General features: G+C 42.0%; 1 protein-coding gene and 1 pseudogene across 1 annotated transcript in view; one reads left to right on the top strand and one right to left on the bottom strand.

Moving 5' to 3' along the window:
• Window positions 1-8,529, bottom strand: part of LOC124594390 (protein takeout-like) — a 44,140-nt gene extending 35,611 nt beyond the window's left edge. The window contains exon 1 of the mRNA XM_047132759.1: window positions 8,354-8,529. Within this exon, the coding sequence (XP_046988715.1) occupies window positions 8,354-8,529 (176 nt within the window). The remainder of the gene's footprint in view (window positions 1-8,353) is intronic.
• Window positions 8,530-15,342: 6,813 nt separating this feature from the next.
• Window positions 15,343-15,460, top strand: LOC124597565 (annotated as a pseudogene).
• The last annotated feature ends 5,248 nt before the right edge of the window (window positions 15,461-20,708 follow it).

Genomic DNA, 20,708 nt, shown 5'->3' on the forward strand with positions numbered 1-20,708 from the left:
AGCAGTTGAATGGAATGGACAGTGTCTTGAAAGGAGGATATAAGATGAACATCAACAAAAGCAAAACAAGGATAATGGAATGTAGTCTAATTAAGTAGGGTGATGCTGAGGGAATTAGATTAGGAAATGAGGCACTTAAAGTAGTAAAGGAGTTTTGCTATTTGGGGAGCAAAATAACTGATGATGGTCGAAGTAGAGAGGATATAAAATGTAGGCTGGCAATGGCAAGGAAAGCGTTTCTGAAGAAGAGAAATTTGTTAACATCCAGTATTGATTTAAGTGTCAGGAAGTCATTTCTGAAAGTATTCGTATGGAGTGTAGCCATGTATGGAAGTGAAACATGGACGATAAATAGTTTGGACAAGAAGAGAATAGAAGCTTTCGAAATGTGGTACTACAGAAGAATGCTGAAGATTAGATGGGTAGATCACGTAACTAATGAGGAAGTATTGAATAGGATTGGAGAGAAGAGAAGTTTGTGGCACAACTTGACCAGAAGAAGGGATCGGTTGGTAGGACATGTTCTGAGGCATCAAGGGATCACCAATTTAGTATTGGAGGGCAGCGTGGAGGGTAAATATTGTAGAGGGAGACCAAGAGATGGATAGACTAAGCAGATTCAGAAGGATGTAGGCTGCAGTAGGTACTGGGCGATGAAAAAGCTTGCACAGGATAGAGTAGCATGGAGAGCTGCATCAAACCAGTCTCAGGACTGAAGACCACAACAACAACATTCATAACAAGAATAAGTTTAACAATGCACTAAAAATAATTTCTGCTAGAGAAAGCTTTTTACAGTCTAGATTAATTTTTATATAAATAAACTGTAAAATTTTAATGTTATATAACACAAGTTGACATAACGCCACTAAGAATGTTATTTAACTTGAACTCTGTATCTGCTTGTACTCTTTGTCTGTTTTTCCGTAGTGCTTTAATGATTCTAAGGAAATATATATCGTCTTTTTTCTTTATTGCTGCCCAAAGACTTTATTGTATAAATTTTTATATAATTATGTACTCAAATGTCTGCATATGCTGTTAGATTATCATACTGTATTTGTAAAGAATTGACTCATTCCACGTCCTTGTGAACCCAACACAGTTGGACCTATGGAACACGAAATAAAATCTATCAAAATCAAATCAATCAATCAATACCTCATTACGTTTGAGCTTATAATGTATTCTAAGATTCTACAAAAGATTGATGTCAAGGATACTGGATAGTAGTTTTGTGCATCACGTCTACTACACTTCATGCTGAAGGGTGTGACATAGGCTTCCTTCCAATTACTTGGCATGGTTTTTGTTTGAGGGCTCTACAATAGATTGTAGTTACAAGACAGACTAAATCGCAAATTCAGTATAGAATATGACAGGGAACCTATGTGGCCTTTGAAGTCTGTTCAATTTTATCGATTTCTGCTGCTTCTATATACCACTTATACTAATACTTACTCATTCATATTTTTAGCATTACGAGTAGTGAATTAGGTCAAGTCTGAGTTTTCTTTTCTAAAGGAACATTTGAAAACGGAGTTAAACGTTTCTGATATGGTTTCACTACTGTCAGTTTCTATTTTGTGTCATCTGTAAGTGACTGGAAACCAACTTTGTGCCACTAAAATTGTTTACATACTATGAGAATGTCATTGGGTTTTGTGAAATATCATTCGACAGCGTTTTGCTATGGTGGTCTTTGAAGGCTTCATGCATTCCTGTCTTGACATCCAAATGCAGCATCTGTCATGGAGGGCCCCTACCATTATCAACTATTAACCTACTTATACACGGTCCAGTCAATTTAATGCGATCACCGCCTATGTTCGTCGTCAACGTGTAATAACTACTCACAAACGGCAGGTGACAGCACTATCAGAGGAGGACACGCAAACCGTGTTGGGGGGACACGGAAAACAGTGCACTCATTGTCGCAATGTGGAAATGGAGCGATTTACCTGATGTCGAGATGGCCACGATCATTGGTTTTCGTGCCACCGATAGAAGCGTTACCGAGATGGCAAAGTTCGTAAACTGATCGTGTGCCACCTTGGTTAAAGTATGCCATGCATGGCAAAATGGCGCTATCCAAAACCAGCGTCAAGGCAGCGTGGACCATAGATGACAGGGTTCGCAGATCGTGGTCTCGCGGTCGTGTTCTTGTTTCCCAAGCACAGGTTCCCGGGTTTGATACCTGGTGGGGTCAGGGGTTTTCATCTGCCTCGAGATGACTGGGTGTTTGTGTTGTTCTCCTCATTTCATCATCATTCGTGAATGTGGCGAGTTTGGACTGAGCAAAGGTTGGGAATTTGTATGGGTGCTGATAACCGTGCAATTGAACGCCCCAACAAAACAAACATCATCATCATCATCGTAGATGACAGGGGTGAACGACGGATACGAAAATGTGTACGAGTGAATAGAAGTATAACTGTTGGACAACTGACAACCCAGATGGACCAAGGGGTCAGCGTGCAGCGAACATACTTGCATGCTGGCCTCTGCAGCAGGCGCCTGGTTCGCACACCTATACTGGCTGCTGTTCATCAGCGGCTAAGGCTGGAATCTGCACGTCAATACCGCGACTGGATATCCAATGAATGGCGACAGGTGGTCTTTTCAGATGAATAAAATTTTATGCTGCGTTGGACAGATGGCCTTTTGTGTGCATGGCTTGAAACATCCTGCGGAATGTTTTCGTGGCATTTCCTGGATGATCTCGCCTTTCTGGAAGGCACAATGAATCAAGGCAAGTATGCATTTATCCTTGGACCCTTGTTCATCCCTAATTGTAGTTTGTTTTTCCTCGGCACAATGGCATCTACGTGGAGGACAATGAAACATGTCACACAGCTCGAAGTGTATGTGTGCGGTTTGAAGAGCACCAGGATGAGTTCGCTGTACTCCCCTGTCACCAAATTCCCAAAGTAAAACCCAATTGAGAATGTGTCGGACCATCTCAACTGGTCTGTTGGCGCTTTGGATTCTGAGCTGCGAAACCTAGTGCAGTTGGCCACAGCACTGGAGTTCGCATGGTTCCACATACCTGTTGACAGCTTCCAGAACCTCATTGACTCTCTTTCTGCGCGTCTCGTAGCGGTCCACACTGCAGAAGGTAATTTATTCAAGCTTTTGACAGGTGGTCACACTAATATGACTGGACAGTGTATAGGAGAAACCTTCAGGAAATAAACTACTATGGGAAACTATAAATAGATCTTGATAGAATATATTGTTCACAACTGGCTTTAAAAATCTATAATACTGATATTGATCTGTTGTTAGTCAATATATGAAATATGGTAGCTTAGCTTGAAAGAAGTGACAGAAAACACATGGAAAATAATTTGCCGGATATAGACTGGGAGACTCAAACGTTCATAACGGGTGGCAGGGACAAAGAATCCAGTGAAATTTTTTTAAGTGCTTTATCTGAAAACTACCTTGAGCAGTTAAACAGAGAACCGACTCGTGGTGATAACATATTAGACCTTCTGGTGACAAACACACCCGAACTATTTGAAACAGTTAACGCAGAACAGGGAATCAGCGATCATAAAGCGGTTACTGCATCGATGATTTCAGCCGTAAATAGAAATATTAAAAAAGGTAGGAAGATTTTTCTGTTTAGCAAAAGTGACAAAAAGCAGATTACAGAGTACCTGACGGCTCAACACAAAAGTTTTGTCTCAAGTACAGATAGTGTTGAGGATCAGTGGACAAAGTTCAAAACCATCGTACAATATGCGTTAGATGAGTATGTGCCAAGCAAGATCGTAAGTGATGGAAAAGAGCCACCGTGGTACAACAACCGAATTAGAAAACTGCTGCGGAAGCAAAGGGAACTTCACAGCAAACATAAACATAGCCAAAGCCTTGCAGACAAACAAAAATTACGTGAAGCGAAATGTAGTGCGAGGAGGGCTATACGAGAGGCGTTCAATGAATTCGAATGTAAAGTTCTATGTACTGACTTGGCAGAAAATCCTAAGAAATTTTGGCCTTATGTCAAAGCAGTAGGTGGATCAAAACAAAATGTCCAGGCACTCTGTGACCAAAATGGTACTGAAACAGAGGATGACAGACTAAAGGCCGAAATACTAAATGTCTTTTTCCAAAGCTATTTCACAGAGGAAGACTGCACTGTAGTTCCTTCTCTAGATTGTCGCACAGATGACAAAATGGTAGATATCGAAATAGACGACAGAGGGATAGAGAAACAATTAAAATCACTCAAAAGAGGAAAGCCGCTGGACCTGATGGGATACCAGTTCGATTATACACAGAGTACGCGAAGGAACTTGCCCCCCTTCTTGCAGCGGTGTACCGTAGGTCTCCAGAAGAGCGTAGCGTTCCAAAGGATTGGAAAAGGGCACAGGTCATCCCCGTTTTCAAGAAGGGATGTCGAGCAGATGTGCAGAACTATAGACCTATATCTCTAACGTCGATCAGTTGTAGAATTTTGGAACACGTATTTTGTTCGAGTATAATGACTTTTCTGGAGACTAGAAATCTACTCTGTAGGAATCAGCATGGGTTTCGAAAAAGACGGTCATGTGAAACCCAGCTCGCGCTATTCGTCCACGAGACTCAGAGGGCCATAGACACGGGTTCTCAGGTAGATGCCGTGTTTCTTGACTTCCGCATGGCGTTCGATACAGTTCCCCACAGTCGTTTAATGAACAAAGTAAGAGCATATGGACTATCAGACCAATTGTGTGATTGGATTGAAGAGTTCATAGATAACAGAATGAAGCATGTCATTCTCAATGGAGAGAAGTCTTCCGAAATAAGAGTGATTTCAGGTGTGCCGCAGGGGAGTGTCGTAGGACCGTTGCTATTCACAATATGCATAATTGACCTTGTGGATGACATCAGAAGTTCACTGAGGCTTTTTGCAGATGATGCTGTGGTGTGTCGAGACGTTGTAACAACGGAAAATTGTACTGAAATGCAGGAGGATCTGCAGCGAATTGACGCATGGTGCAGGGAATGGCAATTGAATCTCAATGTAGACAAGTGTAATGTGCTGCGAATACATAGAAAGATAGATCCTTTATCATTTAGCTACAAAATAGCAGGTCAGCAACTGGAAGCAGTTAATTCCATAAATTATCTGGGAGTACGCATTAGGAGTGATTTAAAATGGAATGATCATATAAAGTTGATCGTCGGTAAAGCAGATGCCAGACTGAGATTCATTGGAAGAATCCTAAGGAAATGCAATCCGAAAACAAAGGAAGTAGGTTACAGTACGCTTGTTCGCCCACTGCGTGAATACTGCTCAGCAGTGTGGGATCTGTACCAGATAGGGTTGATAGAAGAGATAGAGAATATCCAACGGAGAGCAGCGCGCTTCGTTACAGGATCATTTAGTATTCGCGAAAGCGTTACGGAGATGATAGATAAACTCCAGTGGAACACTCTGCAGGAGAGACGCTCAGTGGCTCGGTACGGGCTTTTGTTAAAGTTTCGAGAACATACCTTCACCGAAGAGTCAAGCAGTATATTGCTCCCTCCTACGTATATCTCGCGAAGAGACCATGAGGATAAAATCAGAGAGATTAGAGCCCACAAGAAGCATACCGACAATCCTTTTTTCCACAAACAATACGAGACTGGAATAGAAGGGAGAACCGATAGAGGTACTCAAGGTACTCTCCGCCACACACCGTCAGGTGGCTTGCGGAGTATGGATGTAGATGTAGACAGAAGCAGATGGGAAGATTGTAAGAACACGAAATTGTAATCTGAAACTAAACAAAAGAGAAAATACAAAAAGAAGGTAGGGAAATATTAACAGAGAGAAAGCAACAGCTAGATAATGTGGAATCTCAAGCAGAAAGGATAGAGAGAAAAGCTATGACAGGAAATACAGAAGCCGAAGGAAAACAAAATAATTTAAGTGAAATGAAATGAATGAAGAGTAGTAGGTTCGTGTTTCAAATCCAGCTGTAACTGACATTCATTAGCAATAGTGCTGTGAAGAGATACTCAAATTTTTCATATGGTGAAAGAAATACCGACATCCATGCTGAAATATATCATTCTGTGGTGAACAACTGGATATTAGGCTGTGACTGTACAGACACTTTGTCAAAGGCTGCTGACAAATTTGTGTATGAAGCAGTTCTGCCCAGTTCACGCATACATCAGTAGCCAACTGGAATGTTTTTTTTAATTAAGCACATAGTTCTAATTGCGTAAATATTATATAATGAGATTAATTGTAAAATACTCGGTAGTACTGATTCAACAAGAGAAACTTCAAGGTAACTTATGTCAACTGTTTTCTTGAAAATGAAGTTAAAAAATTCGTCACAAAAAGTGTGATAAACTATGATATGCCACAATGTTTAAAAGCTAATAGTTTCTCCCACCTTCTTAAACTGTTATAACAGTTTTTTCCATCAAAATAGATATAACAGACGAACTACGAATGAACTGTAGCTCTACCCAGAAGCTGTGATGTATGCTACAGTATTTGTTGTTAAATGATGAAATCCGTACTTACTTTGTTCCATGTTCAATTAAGCATGCATTTTAGTATTTGCACTTGAAGCTAAACTAGAGAAACTCTTACAAATCTGATCAAATGATGGTTGGAAACCTGCTACAATTTATGCCCATATTGACGTGCAAAACCGTCTTGTCATAACTGAATTCATTATGTGTTTGTGGTACATCTCTTTTTCTGAATAAAATGTTTAATTTGTTATCGTCTTCTAGCATGTTAAAGATTATGGTACAATTTTGATTTCCAGTTTGAATCAAATGCTATTGAAAGAACCGCTGACTCCAGAATTTTCAAATGAAAGAAAAAGTCTCAACAACTGTCATCCTAACGAATGTCCCCAAGCATTACACAGAAAAATGTCAAGTACCTCATCCATAAGATTTTTGTTATTCCTTACTACTACAAGGGTGAGTCAAATGAATACCTTAAATATTTTTTAATATTATTTATTGTGCAGAAGTGGTACAAAGCTGTATCACTTTTCAACATAATCTCCCTCACGCTCAATGCAAGTCTTCCAGCTCTTACAAAGTGCATAAATTCCTTTAGAAAAAAATTCTTTTGGTAGTCTGAGCAACGACTCATGCACCGTGTGGCGTACCTCTTCATCAGAAAGGAACTTCTTTCCTCCCATTGCGTCTTTGAGTGGTCCAAACATATGGAAATCACTTGGGGCAACTTCTGGTGAGTATGGTGGATGAGGAAGACACTCAAATTGCAGGTCTGTGATTATTGCAACTATCGTACTATAAGTGTGGGTATATTGTCACGTTGCAAAAGGACATCTTGTGATAGCAATCCATGTCGCTTTGATTTGATTGCAGGCTGCAGATGATTTTTTAGGAGAACTGTATATGATGAACTGGTGACAGTGGCCCCTCTAGGCATGTAATGCCCCAAAATGACGCCTTTTTCGTCCCAAAAGAGAGTCAGCATAACCTTCCCTGCAGATGGCTCTGTTGGAAACTTCTTTGGTTTTGGTGATGAGAAATGGCACCATTCCTTGCTCGCTCTCTTCGTTTCCAGTTGGTGGAAGTGAATCCAGGTTTCGTCCCCAGTAATTATTCTTGCAAGGAAGCCATCACCTTCTCGCTGAATAAGTTCTTCACAAGCATCAACACGTCGTTCTCTCATTTCTGGAGTAAGCTGCCGTCGCACCCATCTTGCAGACACTTTGTGAAACTGGAGCACATCATGCATAATGTGGTGTGCTGACCCATGACTAATCTGTAAACATCCTGCAATGTCATTCAGTGTCACTTGGCGGTTTTCCTTCACTATGGCTTCAACTGCTGCAATGTTCTGTGGAGTCACAACTCGTTGCGCCTGACCTGGACGAGGAGAATATTCCACTGAAGTCATGTCATTTGCGAACTTCCTACTCCATTCGTAGACTTGCTGCTGTGACAAACATGCCTCACCGCACTGAACCTTCATTCGTCGATGAACTTCAAGAGGTTTCACACCTTCACTACGCAAAAACCGAATAACAGAACGCTGTTCTTCTCTGGTGCAAGTCGCAAGTGGGGCGGGCATCTTTATACTGATACTGCGACGGTTTGTGTGCATCTGCACTACGCTGCCATCTACAGGCCATTCTGCACGCTTTTTGAAGCACGGTTACCAACTTACAGGATAACGGTGCGAAATTTCGATTCGTTATTACAAATTTAAGGTTTTCATTTGACTCACCCTCGTACAAGCACTAAGTAATACAGTATGTTTTAGTTGCATTTTTTAGTTAAAATTTATTCTAAGAAACTCTTTAGAGTTAGAAACGTTAGACATTTTCGTAAATGTAGAAGATTCTGTGTCTCAAGCTCAGCAGCATACCTAACGTCATCGATACTTGTGTCAGCAAGCCCATAGACAGTTGCGTTGTTGGCGGTGAAGGCCAGCCCCAGTGGCCCCGAGCCTTCGTCCACAGCCAGCGTATCGATGCGCAACGGGTTCAGCGATGGGATGCGGTACTGACGGTCCCCTGCAACAATACCAAGGCACGTCACCATAGCGTGGATAAACTGTATTGCCGGAGAGTGTAGTACACAGAAAGGAAAGCAAATTGTGGAAATTTATAAATATATGTCCCTTCTCCAATAGGTAGACACAAAATTTTAATTTTCGTCTTGAAAAATAAAATTGCGTAATTTTGTTTTTGTTTGTTTGTAGGTTTATAGCGGTAGTCATGGTATACAGTGATGTGTCTGTCACAGGTATTATAAAGGGGAATCAAAAAAATTTCGTTCGAAGGCCGTACAACCAGAATTAGTTTGTCAATCAGGTAAAATCGGCTTGAGCGTTGAAGTAATCATTCCGCTGACGCATCAGATTAGAAATAACTTTTGGGAAAACACCGTGTCCTGCTGCTTGAAGAAATCCATAACTGATAGTTGAATGAAACCCTCAGCTGCCGACAGGTGATGTTGATATACCTCGATGGGGACAACTGAAAGTGTGTGCCTCGACCGGGACTCGAACCCGGGATCTTACATGGCAGACGCTCTATCCATCAGAGCCACCGAGGACACAGATCAATAACGCGACTGCAGGGACTTGTCCCTTGCACGCTCCCCGTGAGACCCATATTCCCAATTGTCCACAATCTACTTACCTAATGTTAATAATAGTTGCACTATTCATTTGAGTCCCCGGTGGCTCAAAAGGATAGATCGCCTACCATATAAGCAGGAGATCCCGGGTTCGAGTCCCGGTCGGGGCACTTATTTTCAGCTGTCCCCATCGAGGTATATCAACAACCCCTGTCTGCAGCTGAGGGTTTCAATTAATTATCGTTTATTCTAGAGAAGCTGCATGGTCATTAATTGTATCTGTTCTTTCGGGAACAGTTTCTTTAAGGGACCGATGCGTGAGAATCGCACGGCGATAGATCAGCGTGGGTGCTCGAGTTTCTCCCATTTGAGTTGGCGTAACTTATGCTTTACAACATTTGCGATATGTGGACGTGCGTTATCATGAAGCAGCAACATCCATTGTCACACACCATTCCACAACAGAGATTTCCGACAGACGTGCTGCCCCATGCACATTCTTCGTTCTCGATTGGATGGCTACCGATGTTCTTCTTTCCACAGCCAAGAAAAGAATAAAAGCCGGTTGGTCCTGTTCGGACGCATTTGATAATAACGTCGCACGTTTCCTCATTTACCTCACTCACATCGGAAAGACATGATGCCTCATTAATCCCTTGCGTATACGTCGGTGCTCATGTATAATAGCGCATCAGAGTCGCTCTACATTGCATATACGCTGTAGTGAGGCCCCAAACGGAAAGTTTTTGGTCATCCTCTTACAAAGCCAAATGGCGCAGCCTTTTAATAGGGAGCAGACAGGCTGCACCAGTTTGCTGGTCCGATCCACAAGCAATGGCATTCCGTGCAAGTGGTGACAAGGACGAGGACTGTATTGTTGCCGGTTCCAAGCCACAGTTTCGCTAAGCGCAATTTCTGATGAAAGCATGTGTCCCGCAAATTCTGTCTCTCGTTTGCTTGTTTTCAATGTGTCGCTCAGGGTCACCGTGAGCCATGACAACTAGCGACAAATGGAATAAAAATTCACTAAATAACTCTATACGACCGCGTACAGTGCTCACATTGCGTACAACATTCACAACAGAGCGCTCAGAACAGTACTGAACGCGTGACGCAGGTGTGCAGAACAAGCCTAAATTCGATCGCCATCGTTCGTGACTCCAACGCAACGGTGTACTAGGAGTGCAGAATGTTCCAGCGAAATAAATAACATTCAAATAAGCAGTTTTATTTTTTCGGAGTAGTAATTTCATCTAATTAAATAAATATGAGACGCCTCATAGAGAAGAACAGTAATAAAAAGTTCTTAAGCCCGTAGATGATTTGGTTGTGCGGTAAGGACGCCTAAAGCGGCCAGGGCAGGTAAAGAGCAAGTGATCACTTCGTTTTATTCTATCGGAGACGGCGAACGTGTAAAATTATTGGAAGGGACTTCAACAAGTTTATTGGCGATAGCTGCACGTGTTCCTCTGCCATGAAATATTTTGTGTTTTCTGATGTAAGGCAAATGACAAATTAATTTTCATTTATGACAAACATATATACAGGGTGAAGAAATATTCGCGCACTAGGACTTCCGAACGCGATTTCTCACGTACTAGCAATATAAAAACGTCTCTCACAAGATTTGGTCCTCCGCAATTTCGGCCAGTAAACGGACGTTAGAGATAGACAATCTGGCAGCACTGTTACCACATGCACAGTGGTGACCTCAGTCAGAAGCGTGCAATTGTGCTGGGCAGTTGGTGCATTGTATAACGTTTTGGGCCAACATGCAGGATGTCGAGAGTTCGATCCAGGGTTGAGGTCTATTTGTTTTTATTTGCTAGAAGTAATCTGATTGGTACGGTATTTGGCGTCTTAATCGTCATACAGCAATTACAGTGGGTCTTCTACATGACATTTGCAGCTACGTACTACAAACACGCAAATGGAAATACAGTCGTTTTCGTTGATCAGCTTTTAAAGAAACCTTGTGTATGATGTGGAAGCAAATTGTTTCGCGCCACTGAATCTACTGGATTCCAAACTTGTTTTGTACGTACCTTTCCCCAATGTTCCCATCGATTAATACCAACTGTTATCCTTACCACATTCAGGTCCATCACATTTCATTAAGCTCTTACGTCACCAGTAGGGCTTGCAACGTGCTTTGCAAATGATTTCGACGGGACCATTGGGGGAGCATACACACAAACCAGGTTTGGAATCTGGTAGATGCAGTGGCGCGAAAGAATTGGATTCCACGATCTGCTAAAGGCTTCTTTAAAAGCTAACCAATGAAAACTATTGCACTTCAATTTCTGTGTTTGTAGTTCGTAGCTGCAACTGTTTTGTAGAACACCTACTGTAATCTCTGTATGACGATTAAGACGGCAGGTACCGTACCACGCAGACTACTTTTTTCAAATAAAAACCAATAAGTCTCAACCCAGAATCGAACCATCGCCCTCCTCCATGTTAACCCAAAATTCTATCCACTGCACCGACTGCCCAGCATTGATGTATTTGCTGACAGAGGCAGTTACCGTACACGTGATTACAGTGTTGCCAGATTGCCAATCTTTACCGTCTATTTACTGCCCGAAACATGCGCAGGACGAAATTTTGTGACGGATATTTTTGTATTGTCAGTATGTGAAGACTCACACTGTGCAAAGTCCGAGTGCGCGAATTTGTATTCACCCTGTATATTGTGACAGTTAATTGTTAAAATGCTGGTAAAGCGATATATTTTAACCTTCGAAGCCACGTGTTTACGAATTGTCTGTGTTATGTCATTTCCATAGCTGGACGACGTTAACCAAAACGTTGGCTTTGCTAATCGTCAATGTTTTACCAAAAAACTTAACCACGTTGAATGTTAAAGCGTTGCTTTACAGGAGATTTATCGGAAGTTAAAGTTAATCGTTAACTCGTAACTGCTGATACCAACGATTACGTAATAATTGTAATATCTCTACTGTTAAAATGAGTGTCTGTGCATTAGGCTTTAAAGGTCTGCACAAGAAGACTACAAAACCATTCATGAAAATAAAAAATAAGATTATCTTTCTTGTCAAAATGAAATTTCTCGAAGTAATGGTTCGTACCCGTAGGTAGGATAGTTTGAATTTCAATGAAAAACTATCTACTTATTTAATAAAATGTTGCTTTAATAGAATACGTCCATCAACGATGCGTCGGCCCAATGTTCTCTCCGAAACTGAACTTTTACTGGTGTTTAAAGATTTTATTTGCAGCTCAAAGGACTTCAATTTGACGTCGTGTAAAGGAATCACGTAGGTGACAAAAAATTTACTATGCATTGGTCCACACTAGCTTGGGACACGCTGCTGCCAGTTGCTGCAATGCCAGAAGACTGTCTAAAGCTCCTCTGTTATCAGAGTACTACCACTGGTTCCGCTGTCTATAGAGTCTATCTGAATGCCCAAGTTTTATTTTTCAGTTTGGTTTACCTCGAGCTGATCCTGCTTTCACTGTTTCGCTGTGCATACTGCGATTCATCTGCTCTCCTTGTGGGTTGTTTCAAATAGTTAACCCTTAAGTTGTTCCATGACTCGTAAGGTGGGGTCACCGGGACCCCAATATTTGTAAATTCAAAATGTTCCCTGTTAACGTTCACTTAAAATCGAAACCATTTCTTTACAACCACACATCATATGTAAAGGTATCTAAATCGGATTGAACACAATAAATGTAAATTTTTGCTTTATAGAAAAGTATATTTAACAAAACGCAAAACTGTAAAAATGAAAATTACAAAATATTAAACATTAAAATTAAAACATGTGTACATGAAAATCATAAAAAATAGTGACTGATTTCTATTATTTACTATATAAGGAACATTAAAAAATTCGACGAAAGAGAATTTGAAAAACTATTATACAAATCACAAACACTTACAGGCAGTCTTCAAAGACACAATCTGTGCATATTGGTGTATTGCAACAAGCACAGTAAACGTTACCGTTTTTATCCCTGCTCCTTGGGCAATTCCCACACCTTGTTCTTTTACCAGGTGCAGCTGAGAGCTTTGGGATTTGGTAATTTACCAAACTAGCAATCGATTGTCTAAGATCACTCGGAAACGGCATACTGGTGACCCTCTTCTGAAGTTGCGGTTCAACCAGTTGCCTAGCCAAATTTTTAACAAAGTCAAACCTTGATAATGGTCTATTTTCCGGCAATGATGACGAAATCACATATGAATTTACAGAAGAAGTATACAACATTGCGTAAAAAAACAATAAGGGGCCACCTCCAGTTTCTTCTGTTTCTGGAGTATACTGTGCACTGCTCGTTAAGAGCATCGATTCCTCCTTTCGTGGCATTATAATGATGTATTATTTCAGGCTTTCCAGTTTCGTCAGTAACAGTGTGATGTACCAAGGAAACTAAAACCACTGCCTTTCTTGATTTGGGGACATAGCCAAAAACTGATATTCCTGATTTCCTTGCTTTTGAGGGAACATATTCCTTTGGGATTTTTTTTTTTGATTTTTCTTCAAAGTCCCAACATAAGTAACGCCCCTTTTCCTCAACCCCCTCACAACTTCAATGGATGAGAACCAATTGTCAGCCGTGATATTGCGGTTGGTTCCTTCGACTGATTTTGTCAATCCAAGGACAGCCTGCCTTAGTTTTGAGAATTATTCTCTGCTTCTGACAAAATGTTACTATCATTTCCCTTGGTAGCATAAATGTATCCATCCTAAAAATAATGCGTTCTTGCATCATTGATTGCAAGAATTTTTATACCGTATTTTCTTGGCTTATTTGGAATATACATTCTAAATTTACACCTGACCCGAAAGACAATAAGCATTTCATCGATGCATGCTTGGTCACTAATAGAATAATTTTATTTACTACTTCTTTTAGAAATAGACTAAATATATGAGAAATTGCTGCGCTTGGGTCTGTTTTTGTACGCTCTAGTCTAGTAATTGAGTCGTCAAAACGGAGGGCAGCTAAAATTATTGCAAATCTTTTCTCTGGCATAGTGCATCTGAAAATTTCTCTGCCAGTCCCGTCAGTTGCATATACTGAATTCAAATCCTCTATATTTGATTTGAAAATAGCCATGAAAAAGAGAAAGCCAAGGAATGCTTCAACTCCACAATATCAATATCTGCTACCAAACATTTTTATCTGTAAAGTTATTTCTTATGGCCTCCATTTTTTTATTCGAGCATAATAATAATTCTTCTAAAATATCATTTGTAAAAATTCAAGACCCAGCAGCTAGCTCAGAGCAACTTTTTCCGAGTAGTTTAGCAGGACCTATAACTCCTGGTAAATGGACAATCATTTTGTGGGAACAGGTTCGTACATTTATGGCAATTGGAGTGGAACACCACTTGAACCTATTTTTTCCAAAATAATTCTGAGCTGTCATGCCCTGAGATGCAACATTCTCCGGCACACCGCATCCTTGTTCTAAATTTTCCAAGGAAATACCTGATTCTGCTTCTTATTCCTAATTGTCATCGGTCCCATAATTCGAATCATGGTCACTTCCCAAATCTGGATCAAAGCCCAGGTCACTTCCACAATCGCTCATAGCACCTTCCAACCATTCCAGAAAATTGGGATCATTAACATTCATCGACTATCGCTGTGAATATTCCATTTTTGACAAAATAATAATACCAATTATTATTAATAAAAATGTATCACTAATGTATGGAGGGTCACACGGACCCCACGCTCCACTAACAATTGAATAAAACTCATAAATCACTTACTGCAGAACAACCACTTCTTTCAACAGCTCAGAAGCTACTGCCTGAGAGATACTATGAACCACAGCTGCTAATAGCGGCCCCTATGGGTATAACAGAATAAATAAAACTGGTTGGGGCTCCCGGGATCCCACCGTACTGGTTACGGGTTAAGGCTTGAAGTTTGAGTCCTAATTATTAATTTTTTAGACAAGCACAGTTTACAATCTAAAAGTATTTCTTCTTCCGATCTGGATAAAAATTGAGCGTAATCACTTAAATGTAACCATGAATTCTCACCAGTTGTAGATTGTTTCCACAGTCAGACCACTAACAAAAAGTGGTATTTAACGCGAACTCAGTAAACGAACAACAATTAACAACCAACACTTCGTTAATCTCGCTCGCACTCGATTGTTTACATCTCTCGCGAACACCCCGACGTAGTCATACACCTACATCAACCTAACTTGTCAGAACACGATTTCCGCCTGCGCCGCGACGTCATTTTTGTCGTAAATAGCTGCTACCTAATTAACGATTGGGCAACGGCCTTACCGCAGTGGATACACCGGTTCCCGTCAGATCACCGAAGTTAAGCGCTGTCGGGCGTGGTCGGCACTTGGATGCGTGACCATCCGGACCGCCATGCGCTGTTGCCATTTTTCGGGGTGCACTCAGCCTCGTGATGCCAATTGAGGAGCTACTCGACCGAACAGTAGCGGCTCCGGTCAAAGAAAACCATCATAATGACCGGGAGAGCGGTGAGCTGACCACATGCCCCTCCTATCCGCATCCTCAGCTGAGGATGACAGGGCGGTCGGATGATCCCAATGGGCCACATGTAGCCTGAAGACGGAGTGCAAAAAAATTAACGATTAACGAACTCAAAGAATGTTAAGGGAAATTAAAGATTTCGTTAAAGTTTTTCTAAAAGTTTATCCGTTACCCGAAAAGTTACTTGGTTACTTAACTATTAACAGATTAACGGTCTTAAAAAAGGAGGATGGGCCTTAACGTCCCGCCGACACCCAGGTCATTGGAGACGGAACACAGTGTCGAATTGTGAGAAGGATGGGGAAGGAAACCGGCCGTGCCTTTCAAAGGGACCATCCCAGCATCTGACTGGAGTGATTTAGTGAAATCACGGAAAATAAAAATCTGAATGGTCGGACGCGGGCTTGAACCGTCGTCCTCCCGACTCTGTGTCCAGTGTACTCATAACTGCATCACCCCACCTGGTGTTAACGGTCTTACGCCCAGCTATGGTCATTTCATGTTCGAACAACATTCAGCGTAATGTTGTCCTATCTGGCGTAACAGGCAGTTGCCTGACAGGGCCAAATGTTCGCTTTGCGGGAATGTGTATTTTGTTATATATTTACCTTGCTTCAAAACAACATAATTACTACTTAGACACGAGTAGACCTGCCTTGTTGAATTATCGGTTTTCTGCCGGTTCTTCGCGCCTTTCTTGCACGATATTTCAGCTGCGTGACTCGCAGTCTGCCTCAGGTGCTGTCTGATACTGATTCCAGTGTCGAGCGGCTGTTGCGTTACCTTCAGGTCGTTGGAGTTCAGAATACCGCCCAAAACTCGGTAGGACTTCCTCCGGTGTTGGGTATATCGTCTGAGGTAGTGCTACCTTTCAAATGTGTCCTTTTTAAATGTACTGGGCTATTTCCTCTAACTCCATCTTTATACTCATGTCCCCTCGAGTCTTGATGTTGCCTCCGTTGCGTCTTCAGAAAATCGAGTGCCGGGTTCCAGAAAGAGCTCAGCTGGAAACGGGTGTCACGTTTAATGAGATTCTCCGTGAACTTAATCTCAATAGATTCTTTGGTGACACTGTCCCAGTATCTCAACGTTTGTGTTAGAATCTTGGCATCATAGAGTGACCTAATTCTACACAATGCTCATCAATCGCTGACTTGGTTGCTTGTCAGTCTGGTGTGCCTTTGCACCTAATCGTCTGGCCGATGTATGCCATACGGCATTCAGATGGTATGTGGTCAACGCCCGGTTTCTGTAGACCTGGGTCATCCTTCACACTCCCTAGCAGAGTGTTAACCTTGGCGGGTGGATGGAACACGCTCTTGATGTTATGTTTGAGGAGACTTTTGCTGATTTTGGCAGATATCGGTCCGACATATGGCAAATATGCAACCTACTTCGTTTCTTCCTGTACCTCTTCAGGAACTTCTGGCAGAGAAACAGGGCGCAGTGCTTTTTGAACCTCTCGAGAAGAGTATGTAGGAGATCTGTTTACTTCGCCAAATTATCAGGTTATGAAAGAGTTCGTAACCGGTTAACCAGGGTTCTGAGTACACCATTTTTCTGTACCGGATGGTGTCAATTGCAGGTACAAGTCGGTGTGAGTGGGTTTGTGGTACACACTGTAACTGAAGGTATCATCTGCCTTCCTCTTGACTAGTACATCTAGGAATGGGAGTAGTCCATCCTTCTCCTATTCCATGGTGAATTTCATGTTAGGGTTGCGTGAGTTTAGGTGGTCCAACAAAACATCGAGCTTTTCCCTCCCGTGCGGCCATATAACAAAGGTGTCATCCACGTAACTATAAAAGCATTTCGATTGATCTGGGGCCAATGTAAGTGCCTCCTCTTCAAATCTCTCCCACAAAGAGTTCGGCCACCACCAGTGAGAGAGAGCTGCCCATTGCCACCCCTTCCGTTTGCTCGCAGAATTGACCCCCATGAGGTCAATACGTGCCTGAATAAATCGAGGAGAGCACCGTCGAACTTCTATCCAATCAGCTCAAGTGAATCATTCAGTGTTAAGTGTGTGAACAGGAAGACCACGTTGAAACTAACCATGATTTCAGAGTCCGTGATGTGTTGCTACCACGGGCGTTGTAGGAAATCCTCTGAGTTGCGATTGTGATGGGCACACTTCCCCACGTTGAGTGGTGAGGTAGGTGGCTGCGCCAATGTTGCTGATTATTGGAAGCAGAAGAACCCCTACATCTTAGGCAGGCAATAAGGAGTGGGTGATACTGGTGCTTTTGCCTTAAGCTACTTAACGATCTTTCGTGGAAAGCCGGTTTCCTTTAGAAGAGCCCTGGTCTTCTTATCCACCTTGTCTGTAGGGTCCTTTCTACTGGTCTGTATGCTGGGTCATCCAGAAGTTTTCGCACCTTACTGTCATAAACTGCCTTCTGTAGGACGACGGTAGTATTCCCCTTATCTGCTGGTAACGTCACAATGCTGTCATCTTCCTGGAGTTGTTTCAGGTCAGCCTTTTATCACCAGAGGTATTTGAGCGCCCTACATGCCTTCCGTCTGATTTCATCTGCCCCACTAGCAGGAAGTTTCAGTGCCACCAGTCCACTGCAGTGACGAAGGCCGCAACAGTAACATTTCTGGAGGTAACTGCGAAATTAAGACCCTTGCTCAGTACTTTCAAGGTGGTGTCGTTGAATTCCTTCTCTCAGGGTGACGACCGTGCGAGTGTTCTAATTCTGCTGCGCCTTGTTGTTAAGACGTTCAAATTTGACTGATTGACAGGACGCTGATTTCTTCCTCGACCACACCGCTTGAGACCAGAAGATGCCATCAACTGAGTCCCAGTCTTGTCTGGTTAGAGAGTTGCTATAAAGAGGTGTAAGAGACAGCTGTTCTCTGGATGTCACATCGTGTCGGTGGTGCATGTCACATGCTCTCTCCCTGACCAGTACTAAGCTCATTCGATGTTTAATTCTGTTGGTCGCTCTGGAATTGCCGTGATGTTTAATTCTAGCAAACACTGGAACAACGTCCTGTTCTCGGCATCTCAGCAGCAAACAGAGAGAACTGAGCATTCTTCCCTTCCTTTGTCCAAGCTTATCCAGCTTTCTAATATTGAGGAACATTTCCTCCCCATACAGTCTTCTACCACAAAGTACGCGCACAGCGTTCGTAACAGCCACGGCTAGAACAAAACACTACAGTCGCTGGTATTGGTCGGTTCATACCACGGACAGAGCGCGTGACGCGGCACCGACCGCAGACGGAGCGCCTAGCACAACGAAGGCAGAAATACCGGAGTCGTTCCACACTGGAATCAATATCAGACAGCACCTGAAGAAAGCTCTGAGTCAAGCAGATAAAATATCGTGTAACAAAGACGCGAATAACCGGCAGAAACCCGATTATTCAACATGACAACGCCTCGCCGGGAAAGGCTGAAGAATTACAAGAGTAGACTTATTTCATACAATAAACATACTCAGACTGCAGTGTATTCACAGACTGGTGAAAAGCTATGTTGTTACTTTATAGGTTTATGTTAAGATACCATCAAATTAATCGAGAAAATCATTACAGAGATCATGGGATTCCCAAGCTATGCAACAGACGCTGGATGCTGCAAGAAAAGGAAAGATGCCATTTGCTACAGCAGAGAAATTATTCACTGTCTCAGGAAAAGCATTTAAGAATTCATTAAAAAAGACCTTGATGTTACTGATGGCTGGAAAATCCTTGGGAACTTGAGATGTGCATTCAATCAAGAGCAAAAGAAAGAATTCTTAACGGTGTTTCTGACATGGGAAGAGGATATTAAGGCATATCTGTAATTTATTTTCCCCAACCGTCATTTCAGCTTGCTGGCAGGAATAAACGACCACGTTCATTCAACAAAGAGAAAAAGGATTGGGTGCGACAGTTTAGGAAAAAACATCCCAACATAAGCCTTAGAAAACCAGATTACATTTCATCTGAGTCTTGTGTTTCCTTTTCTCTATCTCGTGCCACTTTGCCCTACCTATAAGGCCAGTACAATTTTTTTTGTAACATAGTATATACAGTTTATGCAGGTATGTTTCACTGCTTGTCTATGAAGTGATGTTAGAACAAAAAAACTTCCATAGAGTGGCCACTCTACCCAGCACTTCCCTATAAAGACCGCAAAATTCAGTACATACGCGGAACTGCCACCACTGGCTATTTTAATGGCTCCAACTTTCCTGGGCATTGAGTAAAACTGAACTTGGATGACAGATCTGGGTACACCGTGCCACGCAGTTTCATCTCTACGCCAAAGTTCATGAGCTGGTAACCTACAGGCAATAGTCGAACATTCTCTGAATCGAGGCAGATCAGGACAGTGTGGGCAACATATTGTCTGCTGTTATCTTGTTGAATGACAATGCCATGGAGATCTCGAAGATAGGCCACAGCCACCAGCCTAAACCCTACTACCAGGAGTTTTTGTCTCACTGTAATGTCCCCACAGCAAATACCCTCTACCACACACCAATTAATCATTTTCAATCAAACCATCCACATTCATTCACTTTGGAAAAGTTATCTGATCTGATTTTCTCGTAATATATGCGGCGACAGATCGTCGACGCCAAAGTATTTTCTAGTGCGTTTATTCTTTGAAATAACAGAGATGTATATATGCATTCTCCATGGTTGTTAAGAGTGGTAACTAGGACAGCTTCGGGAGTATCTGTGGAGAGACTGACATGTTTCTGAGAGATACATATTCTGCTTTTCTTCTCGCTAAAGCGAGCCAATTAACATTTGTGCCGCTAGCGGTTTGTTTTGAAGAGAAAGAGATTGTGAAAGGAAAATAATTAAGGCGTGGAATCATCGGAGATCTGGACATGTAATGGAGATGGATTTAATGCACGATTTCCTCCATAAATAAGGTTTGTGACTTTTTTGTTCTGGAGTGAATGAACGAATGAGTTTTTTTTGAATCATTTGTTGATCACGTTGGCCCTGTAATTAGTGGGGAAGTTTCAGCTGTGTCGAAGAGAGCCTGCAATTACTGAGTCTGCTGTTATCTTGTTGAATGACAATGTCATGGAGATGTCGAAGATAGGCCACAGCCACCAGCCTAAACCCTTCTACGAGGAGAAAAGGCTTCGTACACATCTGGAATTCGCAATCTTTCGTAAA

Source organism: Schistocerca americana, chromosome 2 (genome assembly GCF_021461395.2).
Source record: "Schistocerca americana isolate TAMUIC-IGC-003095 chromosome 2, iqSchAmer2.1, whole genome shotgun sequence".
Taxonomy (NCBI): domain Eukaryota; kingdom Metazoa; phylum Arthropoda; class Insecta; order Orthoptera; family Acrididae; genus Schistocerca; species Schistocerca americana.